At 42.5% G+C, this 25,505-nt stretch overlaps 1 protein-coding gene across 1 annotated transcript in view; it reads right to left on the bottom strand.

Annotated features, from left to right (window-relative positions):
• Nucleotides 1-25,505, bottom strand: part of LOC144074367 (nucleus accumbens-associated protein 2-like) — a 56,497-nt gene that overhangs the window by 19,877 nt on the left and 11,115 nt on the right. Inside the window, exons 2-4 of the mRNA XM_077600763.1 lie at nucleotides 24,121-24,622; nucleotides 17,852-18,012; nucleotides 1,972-2,195 (exon numbers count right to left, since the gene is read on the bottom strand). Of these exons, the coding sequence (XP_077456889.1) occupies nucleotides 1,972-2,195; nucleotides 17,852-18,012; nucleotides 24,121-24,622 (887 nt within the window). The remainder of the gene's footprint in view (nucleotides 1-1,971; nucleotides 2,196-17,851; nucleotides 18,013-24,120; nucleotides 24,623-25,505) is intronic.

Here is a 25,505-nt window from a genome sequence, read left to right as displayed (position 1 = left end):
CATTCATTCATTTTCTGAACCGCCTTATCCCCACTGAGGTCGCGGGGGATGCCTATCCCAGCTGGCTGCGGGGCCAGAGGCAGGGGACACCCTGAATCGGTGGCCAGCCAATCGCAGGGCACGAGGAGACGGACGACCATTCACTCTCACACTCATGCTTAGGGGCAATTTAGAGTGTCCAATCAGCCTACCATGCATGTCTTTGGAATGTAGGAGGAAACCGGAGTACCCGGAGAAAATCCACACAGGCCGAGGGAGAACATGCAAACTCCACACAGGTAGACCAACCTGGATTTGAACCAGACGTGCAAACCACTCAAACCAGCGGGCCGTGGTGCCAATAACCTTTTTTAATTCAAGCAGAGAGGAACTATTTTCACTGTGAGTACAGTACTTAAAGCAGTGGTTCTTTACCTGGGTTCAATCGAACCCTAGGGTTTCGGTGAGTCGATCTCAGGGGTTCGGTGGCCCCTCTGCCGGGGAGGTCAAGACACATCGACTCATCATGTTCATACACAATAACATGCCCCGCTTGACCATCACTGGCTGCAGATGATCACGTGACATTGCTTGGCCAATCAGTCCTGTGAGGAATTCATATATCTCAAATTTGGAAAAAATATATACATATTTTATTTTACACTAAAGTAGGGTTAGGTGAATATGCATATGAAACTGGTGGGGTTTGGTAGATCCAACAAGATAAAGAATCACTAACTTGAAGTCTTAACATTTCTTTTAATATATAGACTATATTTAGATATACATTACTTCGTCTTTTAAATGCCTATATCTATAACCTTTAATAAATACACTTTTTGCTAATTGTACAGTTGTACCTCTACTTATAAAATTTCGTAAGAAGAGCAGTATTTTATATGTAAATTCTTTAATTCATTCCACGGTCTTCAAAAAACTACCAACTGAACCCTTTATAATTAATCTAAGTATCCCAATTTTGTAGGAAAAATGTGAAGACACAAAAATGAGAGAAAATTATCATAAAATTATTTAATAAGCTATTAAAATGAATAATAAACACGCAAAATCTATTCGCATTGTGTCAGGAAGCTAACGTTAGGCAACAGACAGAGAGCACACGAACACATGAACAGACATCTAATAAATATAAAATTAAGAATTCAAAACAACATTAAATTGAACTTTAAATCTTTTTCATTTTCCATTTTATGATTTCTTTACCATCTAATTTTTCACCCATTTTATTTATCGCCACTGCTTCTTCTTCGTGAGCCGAACCGGCCAACCCGCCCCGCCGCTTCTTCATGGACTGGATCGGAGGACCACCGGACCGACCAGCCCACCTTTTCCTCATGGGCCAGACGGGATGACCGCCGGACCGACCAATGCCCCGTTTTCTCATAGGCTGGAACGGATGACCGCCGGACCGACCAATGCCCCGTTTTCTCATAGGCTGGAACGGATGACCGCCGCACTGGCTGGACTATGCTTCAAAGCCTCACTGCGCCCTCCCCGCCTGGTGATTGGGATGTCTTGTTTTGTTTTCGGTGGGATGTCTATAATTCTTCACTTAGGTGGGGCGACATGTTAGGATTAGGTTATGTTATGCTTTTTTCCCTGTGTGACCTGTCCATGTGAATGCCCCTGGTGTGTTCCATGCTTGCTGCCTACTGTGTTACCCAGATGTTTCTGATTGTCTCATCAACCCATGTCTGTCTATTTAAACCCTGTGTGTTTGTCAGTCCTTGTCAGATCGTCTGTGTTGCCCTGCATTTCTACCCATCCATGGTCCTCGTTTCCCCATGTTTTCCCTGTCAAGTTTGGGTTACAATTTGATTCCAAGAGTCCTTGTTATTTTCTGAATTTCCTTGCCATGTTTTATTGAAGTTTTGTTAGCGGACCTCCTGTCCTTGATTACTACCTCGCATTTGGGTCCAATTACGCTCCTCACTTCTGCCACAAGAAGACGTGACATGCGGCTGGACTTACCGCGGTTTCCGGTGGTGTTCGGATATATTCCCAAGTGCTCCGTCTCGTACTCCACCGGGGGATGCGAAGGCGGAGAGTCTGTGGGCAGGCTGGATGCTTCTGAACAAAAGTGCCCCCTGCTTGTAATCAAGTAGGACTCCAGGCCCAGGACCAGGCTCCCGTTTGGACCTAGGTAACAAATCGCGCCCCCTGGGGCATTTTGAAGCTCCCTTGCAAAGTCCAACCTGAGGACACATGGTGGACCAGTCACAAGCTGGGGCTAAGTACAGTTGTACCTCTGTTTACAAAATTAATTGGTTCCAGAACTTTTTCCGTAACATGAAAATTTCGTAAGTAAAGGCGTACTTTATATGTAAATTCTCTAATTCGTTCGACGGTTCTCGCACAACTATCAACTAAACCCTTTAAAATGTGTCAAAGTGTTTTTTATGAACGATGTGAGGAAACACAAAAATTAGAGAAAATTATCAGGAAATGCTTTAGTAATGTCTTAAAATAAATAAAGCATATGAAAATGTGCCCTGCACTGCTGAAATAGTTCCCTCCGCAGCCGTTATAATGGGAGATGTGATACCCGCATTTGTCCGCCAGATGGCGGCAAGAGCCCGTTCTACAATGGCTGAAAGCCGTCCACTTTGTAGTAGTACATTTTAGACTTTTACGTGTGCCCTATGAGTGTGTGTGTGAAAATATGTGCCGCGTTGCATTTTTACGGTTTTTAATCGCTTAATAAGGGGAATTGCAATCATTAATTAGGGGAGCATTTAGCTGAGATGGACAGGTACAGTTGTGGTCAAGTTTACATACACTTGTGAAGAACATAATGTCATGGCTCTCTTGAGTTCCCAGTTATTTCTACAACTCTGATTTTTCTCTGATAGAGTGATTGGAACAGATACTTCTTTGTCACAAAAAACATTCATGAAGTTTGGTTCTTTTATGAATTTATTATGGTGAACAGAAAAAAGTGATCAAATCTGCTGGGTCAAAAATATACATACAGCAGCGCTAATATTTGGTAACATGTCCCTTGGCTATTTTCACTTCAATTAGGTGCTTTTGATAGCCATCCACAAGCTTCTGGTTGAATCTTTGACCACTCCTCTTGACAGAATTGGTGCAGTTCAGTTAAATTTGATGGCTTTCTGACATGGACTTGTTTCTTCAACATTGTCCAGAAGTTCTCAACAGGGTTTAAGTCGGGACTTTGGGATGGCCATTCGAAAACCTTATATTTAGCCTGATTTAGCCATTCCATTACCACTTTTGATGTGTGTTTGGGGGCATTGTCCTGTTGGAACACCCAACTGCACCCACGACCCAATCTTCGGGCTGATGACTTTAGGTTATCTTGAAGAATTTGAAGGTAATCCTCGTTCTTCATTATCCCATTTACTCTCTGTAAAGCACCAGTTCCATTGGCAGCAAAACAGCGCCACAGCATAATACTACCACCACCGTGCTTGACGGTAGGCATGGTGTACTTGGGGTTAAAGGCCTGACCTTTTCTCCTCCAAACATATTGCTGGGCATTGTGGCCAAACAGCTCGATTTTTGTTTCGTCTGACCACAGAACTTTCCTCCAGAAGGTCTTATCTTTGTCATGTGATCAGCAGCAAACTTCAGTCAAGCCTTAAGGTGCCGCTTTTAGAGCAAGGGCTTCCTTCTTGCACGGCAGCCTCTCAGTCCATGGAGATGCAAAACACGCTTGACTGTGGACACTGACACCTGTGTTCCATTAGCTTCTAATTCTTGGCAGATCTGCTTTTTGGTGATTCTCGGTTGAATCTTCACCCTCCTGACCAATTTTCTCTCAGCAGCAGGTGATAGCTTGCGTTTTCTTCCTGATCGTGGCAGTGACAAAACAGTGCCATGCTTTATACTTACAAACAATTGTTTGCACTGTTGCTCTTGGGACCTGCAGCTGTTTTGAAATGGCTCCAAGTGACTTTCCTGACTTGTTCAAGTCAAGGATTCGCTTTTTCAGATCCATGCTAAGCTCCTTTCACTTTCCCATTGTAGCATTTGTAGGCGTTTGCATTCTATGAGCCCTATTTAAATGGCCTCAGAGAAGTCACCAGCTGTAGTCACTCATAATCACTCACAAGAAGTTAAGAGACCATGCTATGAAGCTCATTTCACTGACACAATTTTCTAAGTCACCAAAATTGCTAATTCGTGTTGCTGTATTTATATTTTTGACCCCGCAGATTTGATCACTTTTTCTGTTAACCCATAATAAAGTAATAAAAGAACCAAACTTCATGAATGTTTTTGTGACAAAGAAGTTTCTGTTCCAATCACTCTATCAGAGAAAAATCAGAGTTGTAGAAATAACTGGAAACTCAAGAGAGCCATGACATTATGTTCTTCACAAGTGTATGTAAACTTTTGACCACAACTGTATGTAGAGATAATCTTGAAACATGGATAGTGGTTAGTGAGAGATAGCCAATTTAATTGAAATGAATGCTCTTATGGTCATTATATGAGATAGAATGAGAGCGATGAAATGAGAGCCCAGTAGAAGGTAGCGATGTTCTAAAGCAGGGGTCTCAAACATGCGGCCCGCGGGCCAACTGCGGCCCGCGGGACGATAATTTGCGGCCCCCGTCTTAAGAAAAGATCAATTTTTTTTTTTTTTTTTTTTTTTTTTTTTTTTTTTTTTTTTTTTTTTTTTTTTTTTTTTTTTACCCCTTTCCCCATGATGGCGCCGTTTAAGTGGCAGCCAGTGGCAGTAGCTCTGTCCACTCATGTTTTTCTTGTTTTACAGCATGTTTTACATGAAAAATTAGAGGGAACATTGACATGCACCTGCTTGTGGCAGGTGTGATACTGGTGTGCCGATAGCGAGCAATGATGATGTCGTGACCGGATGATTCGCCTAAAGACGTTTCGCCGACGGACGTTTGACAGACGGACAGGTCGTACTAGTATTTGTTAGTTTAATGATTAAATACAAATACTAGTATTTGTATTTAATCATTAAACGCTGTTTTCAGCTGGATTTGACCGAATTTGAGAGCATTTTGAGCCGTTTGGCGAATGGACGTCTATAGACGTTTTTTTGCCTCCATCGCGATATCATCCAGTATTTGTATTTAATCATTAAATGCTGTTTTAGGATGGATTTGACCCGATTGCTGTCATTTTACGGCTCGGTTCTGCTACATCTGCCTGCCCAAGAGTGCTTATTCCCGGACTGCCATTGATGGCAGACGAACATTGATTTTTACTATAATTTGGACAACACCGGCGGCGGGCCGGATTAAAAATCCTAACGGGCCGTATATGGCCCGCGGGCCGAGGTTGAAAAACTTGTACACACACGATCCGGCGGGGCGAGCGTTCGAATCCCGTTTCGGCGGAACCTCCGTTCGGCCGAATGAACGTTCGGTGGAACGTCCATTCGGCGACCTGCCCGTCTGTCAAACGTCCGTCGGCGAAACGTCTTTAGGCAAATCATCCGAGTACCGATGATGTCGCTCACACTGGTACTCAGTGCGCTCGGGGAGGTTGTCTTTCTGCTCAGACCAACAAAAAATTAGAGGGAACTTTGGTTCGGAGCTGAATGAACCAATCACGGTGAGGCATACGGCTCTGGAGGGCGGGACATCGGCCGGGCTGTCCAGTGCCTCGCTCACTCACTCATTCATTCCTCCAATCAGCTGGGCGGAGGAGAAGCCGTGAGGCCGATCACTCCGCTCGGCGCGCACACTCCTCCGCTGCTCTCAGCATAGAACTGAATGAGGCGCTATGATCCGTGATCCAGCCTGTGTCAGTGTCTGTAGCCATCTCCGCGATTGAAACGGAGAGCGAAAGTGCACATGCGCCACAAACCCGCGCGACTGAATGTGAAAGATCAACCCGAGACTCATTCCAAGTGGAAAAACATATTACAGAGCCCCAGAGATGTCTCTTTCAAAGCCTGCCGTGAAGAGAAAGGTCGGTGATGAGCACAGACAGTTTCAAGAAAAGTGGGGAGTGCAATATTTCTTTGTTGAACACAGGGGCACCCCGACGTGTCTCATTTACACTGAAAAAGTTGCGGTGCACAAGGAATACAATTTGAAACGTAATTGTACTACGAGACATGCTGTGGAGTACGAAAAATACCAGGGAGATGAGAGAGCCAACCAGGTTGCCAGTCTTAAAACACGTCTTCTGAGGCAACAGGATCTCTTCAAGAAGGCTACCAAAGACAGTAATGCAGCAGTCAAAGCTAGCTACGCCGTTTGTGAGTTGATTGATCCTGTGCTAAGTGATCCCAAATGGCTCATGGACTTGGCTTTTCTTGTTGATATCACACATGAGCTTAATGTACTGAACAAGAAGCTACAAGGCCAGGGGCAACTTGTCAGTGCTGCCTATGACAACGTGAGAGCATTCTGCACTAAACTTGTGTTATGGAAAGCCCAGCTCTCTCAGACAAACCTTTGCCATTTCCCAGCATGCAAGGCTCTCGTGGATGCAGGCACACCATTCAGTGGTGAGAAGTATGTTGAGGCCATTTCGAAGCTACAGGAGGAATTTGATCACAGATTTGCAGACTTCAAGACACACAAAGCCACATTTCAAATTTTTGCGGACCCCTTCTCCTTTGATGTGCAAGATGCCCCTCCTGAGCTTCAAATGGAGCTCATTGACCTGCAGTGCAACTCTGCACTCAAAGCCAAGTTCAGGGAGGTGAGTGGAGAAGCAGACAAGCTTGGGCAATTTTTGAGAGAGTTGACCCCCAGCTTCCCTGAACTTTCCCGAAGGTTCAAGCGGACCATGTGCCTTTTTGGGAGCACATACTTGTGTGAGAAGCTCTTCTCCACCTTGAACTTCAATAAGTCCAAGTACAGGTCCAGACTTACTGATGAGCATCTTCAAGCTCTACTGAGGGTCTCCACTGCTTCCTCCCTCAAGCCAAATGTGACTATGTGAGAAGAAGCGCTGCCAGGTCTCTAGCAGCAAGGAGTAGGCAAAAGAAGCCGTGTTCAGAATATTTCATGTTCAATGTTCCATTCAAGTTCAGAAAGTTAAAGGTTAAAGAGCTGTTAATACAGACATTTGAAATGGAATAAAAATAATTCATTTTCTCTACTTAGCCAGCCAGTGTATATCTACTGTATGCTAATTAGTATTATTTGGTTTTATATTACTGATTGATTTATTTTTTATTCATCTTTAAGTTAATTTATTTAATTCATTATTTTTTGTTAAAAAATAAAGGTATTTGATAACGTTGGAATGTTTTATCAGTGCTTTTCTTGTGGAAATCCTGATGCGGCCCAGTCTCACCCAGACTCGGCCTCTAGCGGCCCCCAGGTAAATTGAGTTCGAGACCCCTGTTCTAAAGTGAGAATCTATGCATCCGCGACAATATTTTCAAAAGAAAATAACAGATAAGGTAATGCATTTACTTTTTGGGCGATTTCGCAACTTGCATCTTTTTCGTATCTCATGTCATTCATCTGCATATAAAAAAATTCGGAACCTGAAAATTTCATACCTAGGGGCATTCGTAAGTAGAGGTATGACTGCATTCTGAAATTATTCTTGTTATTAACGTTTATGCGTACATGACTTAAAGCATGGCGGCCCGGCGGCTGAGTGGTTAGCACGTCAGCCTCACAGTGGGAGACCTGTGTTCAATGCCAGGTCGGTCCACCTGTGTGGAGTTTGTATGTTCTCCCCGGGCCTACCCGGGTTTTCTCCGGGTACGCCGGTTTCCTCCCACATTTCAAAGACATGTGTGGTAGGCTGATTGGAACTCTAAATTGCCCCAAGGTATGAGTGTGAGCATGAATGGTTGTTTGTCTCCTTGTGCCCTGCGATTGGCTGCCCACCAATTCAGGGTGTCCCCTGCCATGGTGGAATGCATGAACCTCTTTGCCTAGGTTATTACACAAGAATGTTTAAATTTAGTGTAATGTAAGATAGAAACTTTTTTTAAGTGTGTGTATCTAAGTCAGGGGTCTCGAACTCAATTTACCTGGGGGCCGCTAGAGGCCGAGTCTGGGTGAGACTGGGCCGCATCAGGATTTCCACAAGAAAAGCACTGATAAAACATTCAGTTCTATGCTGAGAGCAGCGGAGGAGTGTGCGCGCCGAGCGGAGTGATCGGCCTCACGGCTTCTCCTCCGCCCAGGTGATTGGAGGAATGAATGAGTGAGTGAGCGAGGCACTGGACAGCCCGGCCGATGTCCCGCCCTCCATAGCCGTATACCTCACCGTGATTGGTTCATTCAGCTCCGAACCAAAGTTCCCTCTAATTTTTTGTTGGTCTGAGCAGAAAGACAACCTCCCTGAGCGAACTGAGTACCAGTGTGAGCGACATCATCGGTACTCGGATGATTCGCCTAAAGATGTTTCGCCGACGGACGTTTGACAGACGGGCAGGTCGCCGAATGGACGTTCCACCGAACGTTCATTCGGCCGAACGGAGGTTTCGCCGAAACGGGATTCGAACGCTCGCCCCGCCGGATCGTGTGTGTACAAGTTTTTCAACCTCGGCCCGCGGGCCATATACGGCCCGTTAGGATTTTTAATCCGGCCCGCCGCCGGTGTTGTCCAAATGATAGTAAAAATCAATGTTCGTCTACCATCAATGGCAGCCCGGGAATAAGCACTCTTGGGCGGGCATGGCAGTCCGGGAATAAGCACTCTTGGGCAGGCAGATGTAGCAGAACCGAGCCGTAAAATGACAGCAATCCGGTCAAATCCATCCTAAAACAGCATTTAATGATTAAATACAAATACTGGATGATATCGCGATGGAGGCAAAAAAACGTCTATAGACGTCCATTCGCCAAATGGCTCAAAATGCTCTCAAATTCGGTCAAATCCAGCTGAAAACAGCGTTTAATGATTAAATACAAATACTAGTATTTGTATTTAATCATTAAACTAACAAATACTAGTACGACCTGTCCGTCTGTCAAACGTCCGTCGGCGAAACGTCTTTAGGCGAATCATCCGGTCACGACATCATCATTGCTCGCTATCGGCACACCAGTATCACACCTGCCACAAGCAGGTGCATGTCAATGTTCCCTCTAATTTTTCATGTAAAACATGCTGTAAAACAAGAAAAACATGAGTGGACAGAGCTACTGCCACTGGCTGCCACTTAAACGGCGCCATCATGGGGAAAGGGGTAAAAAAAAAAAAAAAAAAAAAAAAAAAAAAAAAAAAAAAAAAAAAAAAAAAAAAAAAAAAAAAAAAAATTCCATCTTTCATATTAAGACGGGGGCCGCAAATTATCGTCCCGCGGGCCGCAGTTGGCCCGCGGGCCGCAAGTTTGAGACCCCTGATCTAAGTCCATTTAAGTTAAATTTAAAGTTTATGTTACGTTACGAGCGCATTTTTTTTAAATGGCGTCAGTTGCGTGGCTTGGTCTGTGCTTACTACTGTCTTGCTACTGAAACCAAGGAAATTTCCTGAATAGGGGATGAAATAAAGTTCCAATCCATTCCGTCAATTGACTGTCTCCCTCTCCCTCTCCCTCTCCCTCTCCCTCTACCCTCTCCCTCTCCCTCTCCCTCTCCCGGTTTGTTTTCATAGGAATTACATAATAAAATAAAGCCGCTAGGAACTTTTATCAGGTGTATGAACAAATATACGCAAAACAATAAAAAGTTGGAAAATAGATAGGACTTATGCACTTATAATTATCATTTACCATACATTTAGTATAAGCTTTGCCTGAATGAGAACAAGCTGTCTGGTGAACGTGTGGCTAGCGCGTCTGCCTCACAGTTGTGGTTTCGATACCAGGTCGGTCCTCATTTTATGGAGTTTGCATGTTTTTCCCGGGCTTGCATGGGTTTACTCCGGGTCCTCTGGTATCCTTCCACATCCCACATAAATGCATGTTGAACAACCCTAGTTATGAGTCTGAGCATGAATGGTTGTTCGTCTCATCGTGCCCGGCGGTTAGCTAGCCACCAATTCAGGGCATCGCCTGCGACCCTTGTAAACGATTCGGAAAATGAATGAATCAGTTTGAACTCATTCTTGCTTTAGACAAATAATCGCCATTACCGTATTTAATCGAGTATAACGGGCAAAATTTTATACCAAAAAACTGAAGCAAAGTGGCCTGGAGTCAGCTGGGATAGACTCCAGCACCCCCCGTGACCCTAATGAGGATAAAGCGGTTCAGAAAATGAGATGAGATGAGATTTTCACACCTATAGAGCGCACTTAAAAGTCTGAATTTTTCTCTAAAATGGCCCAATCGGTCGGTGCGCCTTGTTTGTGCACTAAATTCAAATTTTTGTATGACCCTGACCGCTTGAGTGACTGGTTTAATTTCTTGCCGACACGCTACTTATTGCGATCAACCCAGCATACGTTCACTCGAAAAATAGCCTCCCCGCGTATTCCAAGCGTTACGGTAAATCAATTAAAAACATCCCAGGGGAGTGGCAAGGCATGCCATTTCACCACTCCTGATGGCCGATGGAGTTTAAAACTATTCCGTGCTTGATGCCTCCTCTGCTTGAAGATTATTTTGATGTTGGGATTAGCCCTAACATGATGAATGTTGGATGGGCGCCAACATAGGAGGTTACATACAAAGAGAGGCAGGCAGCGTCGCACAAGTTACGTGACGATTTGGAATTGATTGTCAATGCTTGGGCGAAAGTGCCGGCGAGCACAGTAGTTTGAGCTCTCGTCAAAGCTGGAAACACTATTACGAAACCCCACGACGAACACGCTGACACAGACAATGTTATGTTACCCAGCCCTTTAAAACGAAGCGCCCTATGTATTGACAAAAACAGAAAGCACAGTCGCAACCGAGACTGCGCCCTTTAGGGCGGTGCGTTTTATAGGTGTGAAAATACGGTGTGTGTATGTATATATGTATATGTATATGTGTATGTGTGTGTGTTTGTGTGTGTATGTGTGTGTGTTTGTGTGTGTATGTATGTCATATTATATTTTGTCCATCAATACTTATTATTCCAAATGGTCTGTTAGCTTCCTTTCATTGCTTTTCCCCCTGGTTGCACTGCTTCCAGATGTGTGTTTTCATATTGAAGCATTTAACCAATCACATTTCAGCCATTATTTGTTGCCAGATCAGATCTGCCTCAAAGCCTTCACAATCAGTTCTTGCGGGCTCTGCTGCATTAAACTAGACTGTTGCTTTTAACCAATCAGATTTCGAGTTGGCAACCCCACAATGATTTTTCATAGGCGTTAGCATTTTGGAGGCTGGGACATGTCAATGCTTTCACAAACTATGATTGGCTAGTAGGCGAGCCAAAGCAGCCAGAGATCGCAAACTCCACCCACATGGCCGACAGTGGCAAAAACAAATGGATTCTGTTGCAGATTTCTCTCACAAAGCTATTTTCCAGACGGACTTTTGCAGAAAAAAATGGACATCATTAAGAAAGGGCGGTCAACTCCGAAGCTAGCAAGCCTGTTACAGCCGGAAAAATGGTGTGTGCGGCACTTTCAGTGTGCTAACTTAGCTCCACAAGCAAATAGTATATTGTTGTTTTGATTTGGATTGGATTGGATTGGATAACTTTATTCATCCCGTATTCGGGAAATTTCATTGTGGCAGTAGCAAGAGGATGATTAGACAGAACAACAAAGTACAAAGCAAATCAAAGTAAATGGCATCATTGAGAATCACCAAATCAAATCATTTAGACATTAAAGCAGCAAAAACACAAAACGAGCAAGTGGCTGCCACTTGAACGGCGCCATCTTGGTTGCTAAAACGGATATAGACTCAAAAAGACGTTGTAAAGTTGGACAAAAACTGGAACCACACACGGGAAGTCTTCCACAAGATGGGGAACTTCTGCAGACTGGGACCGAGGTAGAGAATATGCAAAGTCACTCTTCCAATCTTATCCGCACAGTTCCTCAGCAGTCTAGAGCTGAAGAAAACAGCAGCAGGGCAGAACACCTCGACTCTGCTTCCGGCCTGGTAAGCGCCGACAGCTCTTCCATCTTATCTACGATGGAATGGTTGGTCAGAAGCGTTGCCTCTCCTCCCGGCACTTTTGTCCAGCTCCGAAACTCCGGCGGCACCAAGGTGTTGCTCCTTCTGCTGCGTATTGTAACAGCTAGTCCCATGTGTGTAACAGCTAGTCCCATGTGTGTGACAGCGTAGGCATGGCTGAATGGTTCCAAAAAAAGAAGTAGCCGAAAGAGGCCAGGCTAACAGAACAAGGAAAGTTGTAAAATCATTAAAGTAAAAAGTATAAAGTACAAAGTAAAGTAAAAAGGAATGTATTAAGAAATATCAAAATGTAATTAAAAAAAAGATAGAAGGAAAGCCATTTTCAAAACGGACTATGCCAGAAATATTACAGGACAGGCTCGACTTTCATCATTAGCTTCGATGGCGATAGGAAAGAAAGAAGAAAGAAAAGAGGATGGATATTGTGTAAAAAGGATTTTTGGTGAGTAAAATATTATTCCTAAATAATATTTCAATTGTGGGCCAAGTTCTGATATCTGAAAAGCTCCAGTGTTTGTATTTAATCACAAAATGGTGCTAGGAAGTGGATTTTACCCCATTTTAGTGCCATTTTAGCCGGTTCGCAATTGACGTCCATCGCTGTCTTTTCCCGGGAAAAATCACCCCCCTGGCCTGGTTGTAATGTCTCAAAAGCTCCAGTATTTGTATTCAATCAATAAATGATGCTAGGAAGTGGATTTTATCTAACTTTAGTATTTTAGTGCATTTTTTGTCATTTCACGTATGGACGTATCGACGTTCATCGCGGTCTTTTTACCGGGGAAATGATACGCCGGGCCCGGTTCTGATGTCTAAAAAGCTTCAGTATTTGTATTTAATCAATAAATGCTGTTTTCGGCTGGATTTTACCCCATTTTCGGGCAATGTTTGCCCGTACACCATTGACGTTCATCGCTGTCTTTTCCCGGGAAAATCACCCCTTGGCCTGGTTTTAATGTCTGAAAAGCTCCAGTATTTCTATTTAATCATGAAATGCTGCTAGGAAGTGGATTTTACCCCATTTTTGTGCATTAATTTATTGACATCTATATGTCTATATAATATATAGACATATATATATATACATATAGATAGACATAAACACATAAATATACACATATATAGTATATATGTGTGTATGTGTGTATATGTGTGTGTGTGTGTGTGTATGTGTGTATATGTGTGTGTATGTGTGTATGTGTGTGTATGTGTATGTATGTGTGTGTATATGTGTGTGTATATGTGTGTGTATAACTTTGTATGTGTGTATGTGTGTATATGTGTATAACTTTGTGTAATTGTGTGTATATATATATGTATATATATATATATATATATATATATATATATATATATGTGTATATATACACACATATATTTATATATATATATATATACATATATATATACACATTTATACACACACAATTACACAAAGTTATACACATATACACACATACACACATACAAAGTTATACACACACATATACACACACATATACACACACATATACACACACATACATACACATACACACACATACACACATACACACACATATACACACATACACACACACACATATACACACATACACACATATATACTATATATGTGTATATTTATGTGTTTATGTCTATCTATATGTATATATATATGTCTATATATTATATAGACATATAGATAGACATCGATAGACATATAGATATTTAGATATTTATATATATATATATATGTATATATATATACATATATATATATATATATATATATATATATATATATATATATATATATATATACATTGGATTGGATTGGATAACTTTATTCATCCCGTATTCGGGAAATTTCATTGTGACAGTAGCAAGAAGGGGGAATGCAGATACAGAAGAAAAAAAACATAGTTACAAGCTAGACAGTACAGTCGCAAAGCCTGCAGGACAACAGAGCAAAAGCACAAAGTACAAAGCAAAGCAAGTAAATGGGATCATTAAGAATCACCAAATCAATTCATTAAGACAGAAAAGCAGCAAAAACAAAACGAACAAGAGTGAACGGAGCTACCACCACCGGCTGCCACTTGAACGGCGCCATCTTGGTTGCGGTAGCAAAAACGGATACAGACTCAAGAAAAAGACGTTGTAAAGTTGGATAAAACTAGAACCACACATTGGAAGTCTTCCACAAGATGGGGAATTTCTGCAGACTGGGACCCAGGTAGAGAATATGCAGAGTCACTCTTCCAAGCTTATCCGCACAGTTCCTCAGTAGTCTGGAGCTGAAGACAACAGTAGCAGAGCAGAAGCCCTTGACTCCGTTTCCGGCCTGGTAAGCGCCGACAGCTCTTCCATCTTATCCAGGGGTGTCCAAACTTTTTGCAAAGAGGGCCAGATTTGGTAAGGTGAAAATGTGTGGGGGCCGACTATTTAGCCTGACATTCTTTGAACCATTAACATTAAATACAAATTAACTTTTTGGGATTTTTTTTAATTACAAATGGCATACTTTTACTTTTTTTTTACATTTAGGTTTTTACCGAAATCACAAACCACAAAAAATTTAGAAAACTATAAAGGATATCTAAGTTCATGTGAAACATTACATATTATTCACTATTATATGCTCACTGTAGGAAAAGTGCTGAAAACAAAACAATGATCACTGCATATTCAAACTGTGATTTTGACCATCACAAAAAAATTAATTAACTGAGATTTAAGAATTTATTCAACTCAGAGGACTTAACAAAGGTCTTGCCTGCACTAATGTGAAGGGTGATACTGGGATCTTGACTGCAGTATGTAGTCCATGTCTGGCTCAAGAGCAGTGGTTTTGATGCGCAAGACGTCACGCAGGTGAGAGTCACTCAGTCTCGTCCTCATGCGGCTCTTGTTAATGTTCATAACGGAGAATGTCTTCTCGCACATGTATGTGGAGCCAAACAAGCTCAGCATTTTCTTAGCAAATGTCCGAATTGCTTGGAACCTGCCTTCATCCAGCTGGCGGTAGAAGTTGACAAGAGGGAGCTGTTGGTGCCGACTGCGATGCTCGGCGTCACACTGCAGCTCAATGAGCTCCAGTTGCAGGTGGTCTGGAGCGTCATCAGGTTCCACGGAGAAAGGAGAGGAAAAAAGCGTGATCTCCTTTTCAATAGCTGCAAAGTCCCGAAAGCGCTGCTGAAACTCCTCAACCAGAGATGAGATGTCTGCTGCATACTTTGTCATTTGCGCACTGATATTGATCTGTGGGAAACTGGTCACAATTTCCTGCAGCGACGGGAAATGTGCGGTATTGGGCTGCGCCTGTGACAGGTGTCTTTGGAAAAGTAGCAGCTTGGTCCGAAAGGCTTTGATGTGTGAATACAGTTGGCTTACCACTGCATTTTGCCCTTGAAGGCTTGTGTTCAGCGCATTCAGATGTCGCGTTATGTCAACTAAAAATCCCAAATCAGCCAGCCAAACAGGATCATTTAATTGTGGCATGGGTTGTCCCTTTTTAGTCAAGAATTGTCCAATTTCCTCCCTGAGAGAGAAGAAGCGCTGCAGCGCAGACCCCCGACTGAGCCACCTTACGTCGGTGTGATACAAAACATCTCCGTATTCAGCCTGGATGTCGAGAAGAAACTGTTGAAACTGGCGGTGGCACAGCGCTTTGGAGCGAATATAATTAATAGTCTTTATCACCGGTTTCATAACATTATCATATTTCATATATTTGGCACAGAGAACTTCTTGATGAATAATACAGTGGAGTTTAATAGCGCTGCCTCCTTCTTCGCTGACTTTGTTACAGACAAGGCTTGATAATCCACTCCGCTCGCCAGCCATGGCAGGTGCGCCGTCCGTAATAATCCCGGTGACTTTATTCCACTGTAGTTTCATGTCATCTACGGTGGAACAAACAGCAACAAATAAATCCGTTCCTCTTGTTTGGCCCTTCAGACTCTGGAGGTCCAGAAGCTCTTCACTCACGTTCATGTCATTGTCCACTCCTCTTAAAAAGATCAGTAACTGAGCGGTGTCGGACGCATCCGTGCTTTCATCACACGCTAACGAGAAAAAGTCAAACTCAGTTCCTTTTGCCTCTAACTGTCTCTTAATATCTAATGAAACGTCTTCAATTCTCCGTACCACAGTATTACGAGCCAGGCAAATATTGGCAAACTCTTGCTTCTTCGCGGGACAAATTTTCTCAACCATTTTCATTACACAGTCTTTAATAAATTCACCCTCAGTGAAAGGTTTGCAGTGCTTTGCAATCAGCGTTGCCACTTCGTAGCTTGCCTTTGTGGCATTTTCATTTGACTCACGGACTCTTGTGAAAAAGCTTTGCTGTGCCGTTAAAACAGCTTCCAGTTGCTTCACTTTTTCACCGCGTTTGTTCCCAGTTAGCTTGTCGTAGCTATCATGTTTCGTCTGGTAGTGCCTCTTGATGTTGAATTCCTTGAAAACAGCCACAGTCTCTTGGCAAATTAGGCAGACACAGTTGTTTCGTATTTCAGTGAAAAAATACTCAAATTTCCACTTGTCCTGGAAGCGGCGGCACTCGCGGTCAACTTTCCTTTTTTTGTTTACAGACGCCATGTTAGAAATGGGCTGGGCTGAAAACGACACGTCACGGGGGCCAGAGTGCGGCCACAGGGCTACTGCCATCTTCTGGTGAAATGAAAAATAGCTTTTTGTACACATGTATTTTATACTGTGGTCAACAGTGCTGGCGGGCCACATATTATTGATTTCATGATAGAGGCCGCGGGCCGGTAAAAATTTGTCCACGGGCCGCAATTGGCCCGGGGGCCGGACTTTGGACATGTCTGGCTTAAGTCCATTTTCCAAGCGTTCACACCTGCATTTTGTTGTCATTCACGCCCTCTGTATAGGTCTAATGTGCTGTTTCTTTGAGTATTGAGAGTGTTTTTGAGGGTTAAAAGCACTACGAGCACACGGAAGTCAAATGCCTTGCCACTCTTTAGGGATGGAGTTACCGTAATGATTGGAATACGTGGGGATGATAGTTTTAGGGTGAACATCCACTGGGTTGATCCCAATAAGTACCGTAATTACTCGAATATAACACGCATATTTTTGCTATATAATTAATTCCAATAGTTGGGGGTGCGTGTTATAATCAATAACTAAAATAAATTACAAATTTTCGATCGAAAAAAGCATTGTCAAACTCACTTTGACGCATGGACATTGTGCAATTTCCAACTTTGAATTCAAAATACACGCATATTAAAGATCGTCAAGCCTCACAAACATCACAATCCTGCATTAATAAGCTGGAAAGTAGAATACTACATTGTAGTGTAGTACGTACTTGTATTTAGAAATATGTCCAGCGGGGGGCAGTACATTCCCTTGTTACATGTGATAGTCTTTTCCATTGTGCATATCTTCAAATCATTTATTTATTCAATTTGTATGTTCCTTTTCTTGTTTGAGAATGACAATAGATATTTGAATTAAAACATGGTATTGTCAATTGAAATGTAGTCAATGTTCAAGGAAGTCTAAAAGGTATTGCAACATAACATGTCTACATGATTTGTTTGTCCACTCAGTGTATCATCTATTGCCCTAAAATTCAAACGCATAACTCCAACAACTGCACGACACTCGACACGCTCGTACCTGAAGATTTCTCTATCCGGTTTTGAACAAAACAATCGTGAAACGAAGAAAAAAAGGTAAGATTTCTAATTTTCGTCAGCGGGAAATTTTAGGTGCGCACTATATTCGAGTACTGCGTTTTTCCAGATTTTTTTGGCCCAAAATTACCTGCGTGTTATTTTCGAGTGCGCATTATATTCGAGTAATTACGGTAGTGTGTCGGCAAGAAATGAAACATGTACAGTAGTAGTCAAAGTCAGACCAGGAACGTTGCTGCAATCTGACCTTACGTCCTGTTCTTCCAAAGTTGTTCCCATGTGATATATAGGAGACGTGTCCTGTTGTTCCTCTTTGATACGGCTCACGGTGATCATCAGGTTTTCTGGGCATACGGATGGGGAGCCTGACCCAGGGTCTAAGGGTCCCAGCTCCTCGGTTGTGGTGGTCTGTCAACCAAAAAAACAGGGTTATCCAACATCTAAAGGAGCTCTCAGCCATCTTACTGAGACTAATTACATCATGTGTTTTCGGACAAACTACCAGAACAAGGTTCCTGATCATCCTGAACTTAAACCAATAAGATTTCACATACGGAAATCAAAGTCATGAATTAAAGTTTAAAACATGGATTGTACTACATTGTTGCAGTTGACTAAACTTTGTTGCTTGTTGAGAAAACATCTCACCCCAAAACACAAGCACTCTGAGTGAGATTTATGCAAAATTATAAAAAGCCATCTCTAGAAAAGTAATCACGTGTATTTAAATCACTGAATATTGATTTCTTTCATTACAGTCATATCTTGAGATAAGAGCTTAATGCGTTCCGGGACCAAATGATCAAATCAACGTTTCCCATAGAAATGAACTAAATACAAATTAATTTGTTCCCAGAAAAATCACCAATAAACAGGATATTACAATGGAAAAACATCTTTTTATTGGTTGTAATTCACCATCTATGAACAGAGTAACAAATAACTAGTGGTCATGATATTTAATACTAAAATGAGACATTATTCAGTACAATGCGGAGTTCGCGGAGGGGAGAGAGAGAAAGAGAGAGACTTGACGGATGCACTCGTAACATAACAAACTTTAAATTTAACTTAAATGAACGTAGATTCCTATACACACTTAAAAAAAGTTGTAATCTTATGTTACACTAAATTTAAACCATCTTGTGCAATAACCAAGGCAAAGAGGTTAATGTATTCCACCTCGGCTTTCGAGGCGAACTTCCTGCTTCTCCATACGTATTGGCGAGCCAGCTCAGTCACGCGTACACTACTATCATGTTTTTCGATAATCTCGTGCTTAATAAATTGTCATCATATTCCTTTTCTTCGCACTACCCTTCATTGCAACGGCTTGCTTTGGACCCATTGTTTTTCACTTAATTCTGCACTGACTAACGCAAAAAAAACAAGGAAAAAATGCAACGCTCCGCCCAGTGCTCGTAGATATCTTTGCACGACAGAGATGTGACGAGAAAGACAGTGCGCTGAAATCATAAGCAGCCTCTCGTGTCTCGGCCACCTAGCTGTCTCGTACGCTCGTATCTCAAAATTTGTCTCGTATCTCAAGGCAAATATTTGCTCGGAATTTTACTCGTATCTCAAATTGCTCGTATGCTGGGACACTGGTATGTCAAGGTATTACTGTATTGTATTTATTTTGATAAAATAATTATTGTCATGAAATTAAAAATGAATCCACACTAAAATATCCCCAAGTAACATTCAAACATTGATTTTTTTTCATACTAAATAACTCTAGCTGGCTTTGACTGCTATTGACAGCGATAGACGTCCAATCCAGTCCAGACTGGGTGTTAACATCGCTTGAGCGCTGTGTTCGAATGCCGCCAGCTGTCTCAGTGAAACTGTATTGGGCATCTAATGCAATCAGTGACAGTGAAACATGATGAATGCCATATTTTGTTGGTTCCTCGCACCTATCAAAAATACTCAATTCATTAAAAGAATGACGATATAAAAATCCATATTTCTGTGGCACTAATCACAGCTATTTTGGATGCGTTACTAATTGTTACTTTTCCACAGGAACGTAGTACAGTGGTACCTCGACCTACGATCAGCTCTACCTATAATTTCGATCGAATAATTCGCCCTAGATACGATCAAAATTTCGAGATGCGACCAAGCCAGGTGGCCATGACACTCGAGGCTGTCATTCTAGCGCACTGTCTTTTTTGCCGCATCTCTTTCGTGTATAACAGATATCTACGAGCACTGAACGATTTATTCAGACGAGTTTCTCCTCCGCATCGACCAGGAAACGCACAACGCGCATGGGCGGGCAAAAAGAGGGCTTTCTGGGTAATGAAGTATACTCGTGCACACAACACCGATAGGCAATGGCACCCTTTCTCAGAATAAAACGTCATTACCCACAATCAATAACTGGGCAGGCTGTTATTCCTTTCTTAGCCTGTTAGCTCCCGCGATCGCTCATTCAAGATTACTTCTCATTGGCAAGTGGTCGTGCGTTATCCTATTGTGAGGACATTTATGCGCATCATTTTCGGAATATTTTGAAGGGAATACAACAGCAAACAGCCCATCGATAGCGAACGTGAGGGTGGCGGCGTGGCAAACAGCTAACCCGCCCAGAACAAAGGTAAAAAATAAAAAATTGAATTCAGTTTTGTGTAAAGTTACATGAAACGTATGTTTGAGTGTGTCTGTATATATTAATCCAAGTTAATTTAAATTTGTTTGTTCGTTTACGAGTGCGTTGTTGCCGTGGATAAAGTCCCCCCGAACACCCCCCCCCCCCCCCCCGCCTCCGTGTGTGTCGCTGTCTCTACCCTCCGCGAAATGCGTCTAATTTTACTTCTATTAAACACATTATATTACTATTAAACCACTAGTTATGTGTTACTTTGTTAATAGCTGTCGAATTAGAAGAAATAAAATAAAAATCCAATCCAATATCCTGTTTTTGGTGTTTTTTCAGAGGGTTGGAACGAATTAATTTGTTATTAGTTCATTTCAATGGGAAACGTCCGCTCGAGTTACGAAAAGCTCGACATATAATCTCAGTCCCGGAATGGATTAAGATCGTATGTCGAGGTACCACTGTATTTGTTGGTTCCATGCCACCCTATTAAATAAATTGTAAAACAGCCAATTTGCCACAATATGAAATTTTATAATCTAGAATGCATAATACCTCTTATGGTAACTTTTAAAACTACTTTAACCCCTTCATGTAAAGTGGCCACAACAAAGGCCAGCTGTTGGCATTTATAATTTTTAACCCTTTATAGCAGGGGTCGGGAACCTTTTTAAAAGAGAGAGCCATAAACAATTCCTATTTTCAAATATTATTCCTTGAGAGCCATAATCACAATTTAAAAGTCAAAACACATGAAAATGCGCGATTTTTTTTTGTCATTTTACAACTTTTAAAGTACAAAAAGTCTCTTAATTATTTTGACAACATTGCTAAGCTGTTGCTAATCAATGAATGTCAATGAGTTCAATGAGTATCGATGAGAGAATGAATGCAGAAGACTAATGGAAAAAAAAAATCAATGGCACAGTGCCAACGTGACGTTTCTATTGGTGCGTTCGGGACTCGGCTTTCTCACCACCGGTTTCCATATTTTAGCTCAGAGCCATATGCACCCATCAAAAGAGCCACATGTGGCTCCCGAGCCATAGGTTCCCTACCCCTGCTTTATAGATTAAGCAAATGACATTTTTAAATGAATATTATGAATTGTTATTTTATTCAAAATTTTCACACCTATAGGGTGCACTTAAAAGTCTAAAATTTTCTCGAAAATGGTCGATCCGCCCAATTGGTCGGTGCGCCTTCTGTGTGCACTATATTCAATTTTTGTATGGCCCTGACCGCTTGAGTGACTGGTTTTATTTCTCGCCGGCACGCTACTTATTCCGATCAACCCAGCAGACGGTCACCCTAAAAATAGCCTCCCAACGCATTCCAAGCATATGGTAAATCCATTCAAACATCCCAGGGGAGTGGCAAGGCATTTGACTTCAGTGTGCTCGCAGCACTTTTAACACTCAAAAACAATACTCAAAGAAACAGCATATTAGTTATACAGAGGCAATGCCTGATGTGAATGACAACACAATGCGGGTGTGAACGCTTGGAAAATGGACTAAAGCCATGGATCGAACACAATTTAACAGTGAGGAGAAACAGCTTTGTGAACGGCTTGAGAGTGATGAATGTCGGATGGTCGCCAACATAGGATGGAGTTCCATACAAAGACGGGCAGGCAGCATCACATAAGTTACGTGACGATTTGAAATGGATTGTCGATGCCTGGGCCAAAGTGCCGGCGAGCACTAGTTTGAGGTTTCGTTAAAGCTGGAATCACTATTTTGAAACCCCACGGTGACAACTCTTGACTCTGACAATGAGATGGAACCCAGCATTGTTGGCGAACTCGCCCATTTGACAGAACTTTTTTATGTATGTCGGATACAGAAGATGAGGACTTAAACAGATTTACAATTTAACAGCTTTGCTAACGGATTGCTAACGGATGGCCAACATAGTAGTTGGGGCAGGCAGCGTCACACGAGTTACGTGACGATTTTGAAGGAATTGTCGGTGCCGATATAACAGCGAGGAGAATCAAAGGCTTGGGAGTGATGCATGTCGCGAGTTACAATGGATTAGGGATGACTGGGCTCAAGTGTCGGCCAGCACTGTTGTTCGAGCTTTCGCCAAAGCTGGAATCAAGTTCCTGGAATACACAACTCTGACAGTAGAGCCTGGCATGTTGAACGCCGAACTCTTTATATCAGAGTGTACCTTTTACCTCAATAAAGCATTATCGAACTTAGTTTTGCTCGTGCTATCTTTAAAAATAAAACATGCTAGCAGCTAGCCTAACTTACGGTAGCGGCTAGCCTAACTTACGTTAGCGGCTAGCCTAACTTACGCTAGCAGCTAGTATTACATACGCTAGCGGCTAGCATAACATGCTAGTGGATAGCATAACATACGCTAGCCTAGAGTCATGCTAGCGTCCTATCGGAAGAAGCGCCCAATGTATTGACAAAAAACTGAAAATATACCCGAAAATGAGACTGCGCCCTATCAAATGGTGCGTTTTATAGGTGTGAAAATACAGTATTTATAATATTGTATTTTATTTTGAGCGGGTCATCGGGTGTAAGAGTGGGCATTACGAGACAAAATACAGACACTTGACTGAGGCTAGAAGAGCGCAAATACCCACAGACTTGCTAGCAAAGCCAGAAAAGCAAAAAGACTATTTTACAAAGCCACACACAGCCAAGGAAGCTGCTACCAGGACTAGTTTTGTGATACCCTACAAAATTGCAAAGAAACGAAAGCCATTTTTGGAGCGGGACTTTGATAAAGAGTGCATTCAAAGACTGTGATATCTCAATGGAAAGTTAAAAACAAAAAGCACTGTAGTGCTAATGTTACTGAAAAAGAGTCACAACTGTTGCACAAGTATTTTCTGAACTGCTTTATCCTCATTAGGGTCGCGAGGGGTGCTGGAGCCTATCCCATCTGACTCCCGGCCAGAGGCAGGGGACACCCCAAATCGGTGGCCAGCCGATCGCAGGGCACAAGAAGATGGACAACCATCCACACTCACAACCATACCAAGGGCCAATTTAGAGTGTCCAATCAGCCTACGATGCATGTTTTTGGAATGTGGGAGGAAACGAGAGTACCCGGAGGAAACCCACGCAGGCAACATGCAAACTCTACACAGGTGGACCGACCTGGATTTGAACCCAGGACCCCGGACCTATAAGGCCGATGCGCTAACCACTCGCGCCACCAGGTGGCCCTGAAATAGAAATAAAATCGGTAAATGGAGTCGATTTCAAACTTTAGGCTCGGCTGTCCGCAAAATGTTCTGCTTGTGATTTGGCCCGCCGGAAAAAAAAATTGCTCTGTATTAGATCAGAGTTTCCCCTGGTCTTCCCATGGTTCCAACTTTGACACGTTCCAAAAATTCACATGATGCAGACTCTCTTTTGAATACGTTAACCATTAGGAATAAAACCCGAAAGATGCCCCATGCCAAATGCCCTAAAATAAATACATTATCCAAAATATACAGTGAGCTCAGAATGGCCCAAAATGTGTAGGAAGTGAGTCAAAATCAACAGAATGTGAGCTGTATAAGTATCTAAAATTAAAAGGAAAATTCGCCAAAATGAGAATGGGTTGAATGTAAACCGACATGAAGTCAGCCATGTATGCCAGAGAGAGCAACCATGGAACACATCCTGGACTTCAGACAGAAGAGGACCGCTCCACTCTGCTGATCTCACTTGGACTACTTATTTATTTATTTATTATTTACTGATTATTTATTTGTCTGTTTGTTCTTATTTGTGCACTACACGGTGAACGCTTTAAATCTCATTAAATACTTGTATAATGACAATAGAAACATTCAATTCAATTCAATTCAATGTATCCCCACCCAATTTCTCCAGAAATTGTCGTTCCTAGTTAGACTAAGTGGGCCATGATGGCTCTTGATTTAATCTTACCTGCGAGTCACAGCAGTGTGGAGATGAGGGCGTGGTCTTTGTCTTCATGAGTTCTATGCTCCGCTCTATGATGTTCTGGACTTGCAAGTACCCAGCTGTGTACATGAGGACCAGCTGTTCGCCGGCGACCATGTCGAGACAGCCCGTGTAACAGAAGGTCAGGATTTGACCAAAACAGGAGGGAGTCACTGAGGACGGGAGCTCGTACGTAGACCGGGACCACTCCGAGGACTCGGAAGAGTCAGCGCTGAAAAGGTCTCGGAAGTAGAGCGAAGACGCGGCCAGGACGGCACGGTGGGCCTTGAAGACCTGAGCCTGCACCAGGATGGAGACGTCGCAGTGGAGTCCCAGAAGTCTCTGTTGATTCAGGCTCATTAGAACATTGGCGCCGAAGTCGCCAACCGTTACTTGAAGACTGGCCATGATGGAGGCAGGTTCAGGTAGGCCCGGTCCCGATCCCGGGGTTGGTGTAGGTGACTGAGGGTCTGGCATCCATGTCATGCTGGCGGCAATCCGAACAAACAAAGGTAATTGAGGAGTCTGTCATTGGTCAGTACAGTACCGTGACCGGACGTTTCGTCGACGAACACTTGGTCGACGGACACTTCGTCCCCGGACGTTTGGTCGAACGGACGTTTAGTCGCCGGACAGTTCGTCGAACAGTCATTTCGTCGCCGGACATTTTGTCGACGGACAATTCGTCGCCGGACATTTCGTCGAACGGCCAATTCGTCGCCGGATTCGCTCGCTCTCAAAATTATGATCATGAGAGAGAGAGAGAGTTTACTGTTGAAAGCGATCAACCAGGTAATCTCTCGCTCTCAAAATTATAATCATGAGAGAGAGAGAGTTTGTAATTGATTGCATTGACAATGTCAGAGCATTAATATCTAAATATCTAATATCAAAATTATCAATAAGTTGCATATTATTGGCGTGTGTACATGTTATTCGTCGTCGGATTCGCTCGCTCTCAAAATTATAATCATGAGAGAGAGTTTGTCATTGATTGCATTGACAATGTCAGAGCATTAATATCTAAATATCTAATATCAAAATGATCAATAAGTTGCCTATTATTGGCGTGTGTGTACATGTTATTCGTTGCCAAATTTGCTCGCTCCCGGATTCGCTCGCTCTCAAAATCATAATCATGAGAGAGAGAGAGTTTACTACTCAAAATTATAATCATGAGTTTATCATTGATTGCATTGACAATGTCAGAGCATTAATATCTAAATATCTAATATCAAAATTATCAATAAGTTGCGTATTACTGGCGTTGTGTGTACCCGTTTTTCAAACTACGGCCCGCGGGCCATATACGGCCCGTTAGGCTTTTTAATCCGTCCCGCGACGTTGTCCAAATTATAGTACAAATCAAT

The sequence above is a fragment of the Stigmatopora argus genome, chromosome 5, assembly GCF_051989625.1.
Source record: "Stigmatopora argus isolate UIUO_Sarg chromosome 5, RoL_Sarg_1.0, whole genome shotgun sequence".
NCBI classification, from domain to species: domain Eukaryota; kingdom Metazoa; phylum Chordata; class Actinopteri; order Syngnathiformes; family Syngnathidae; genus Stigmatopora; species Stigmatopora argus.
The sequence above is the reverse complement of the archived record's forward strand: the minus strand, read 5'-3'. Positions and strand labels throughout refer to the sequence as shown.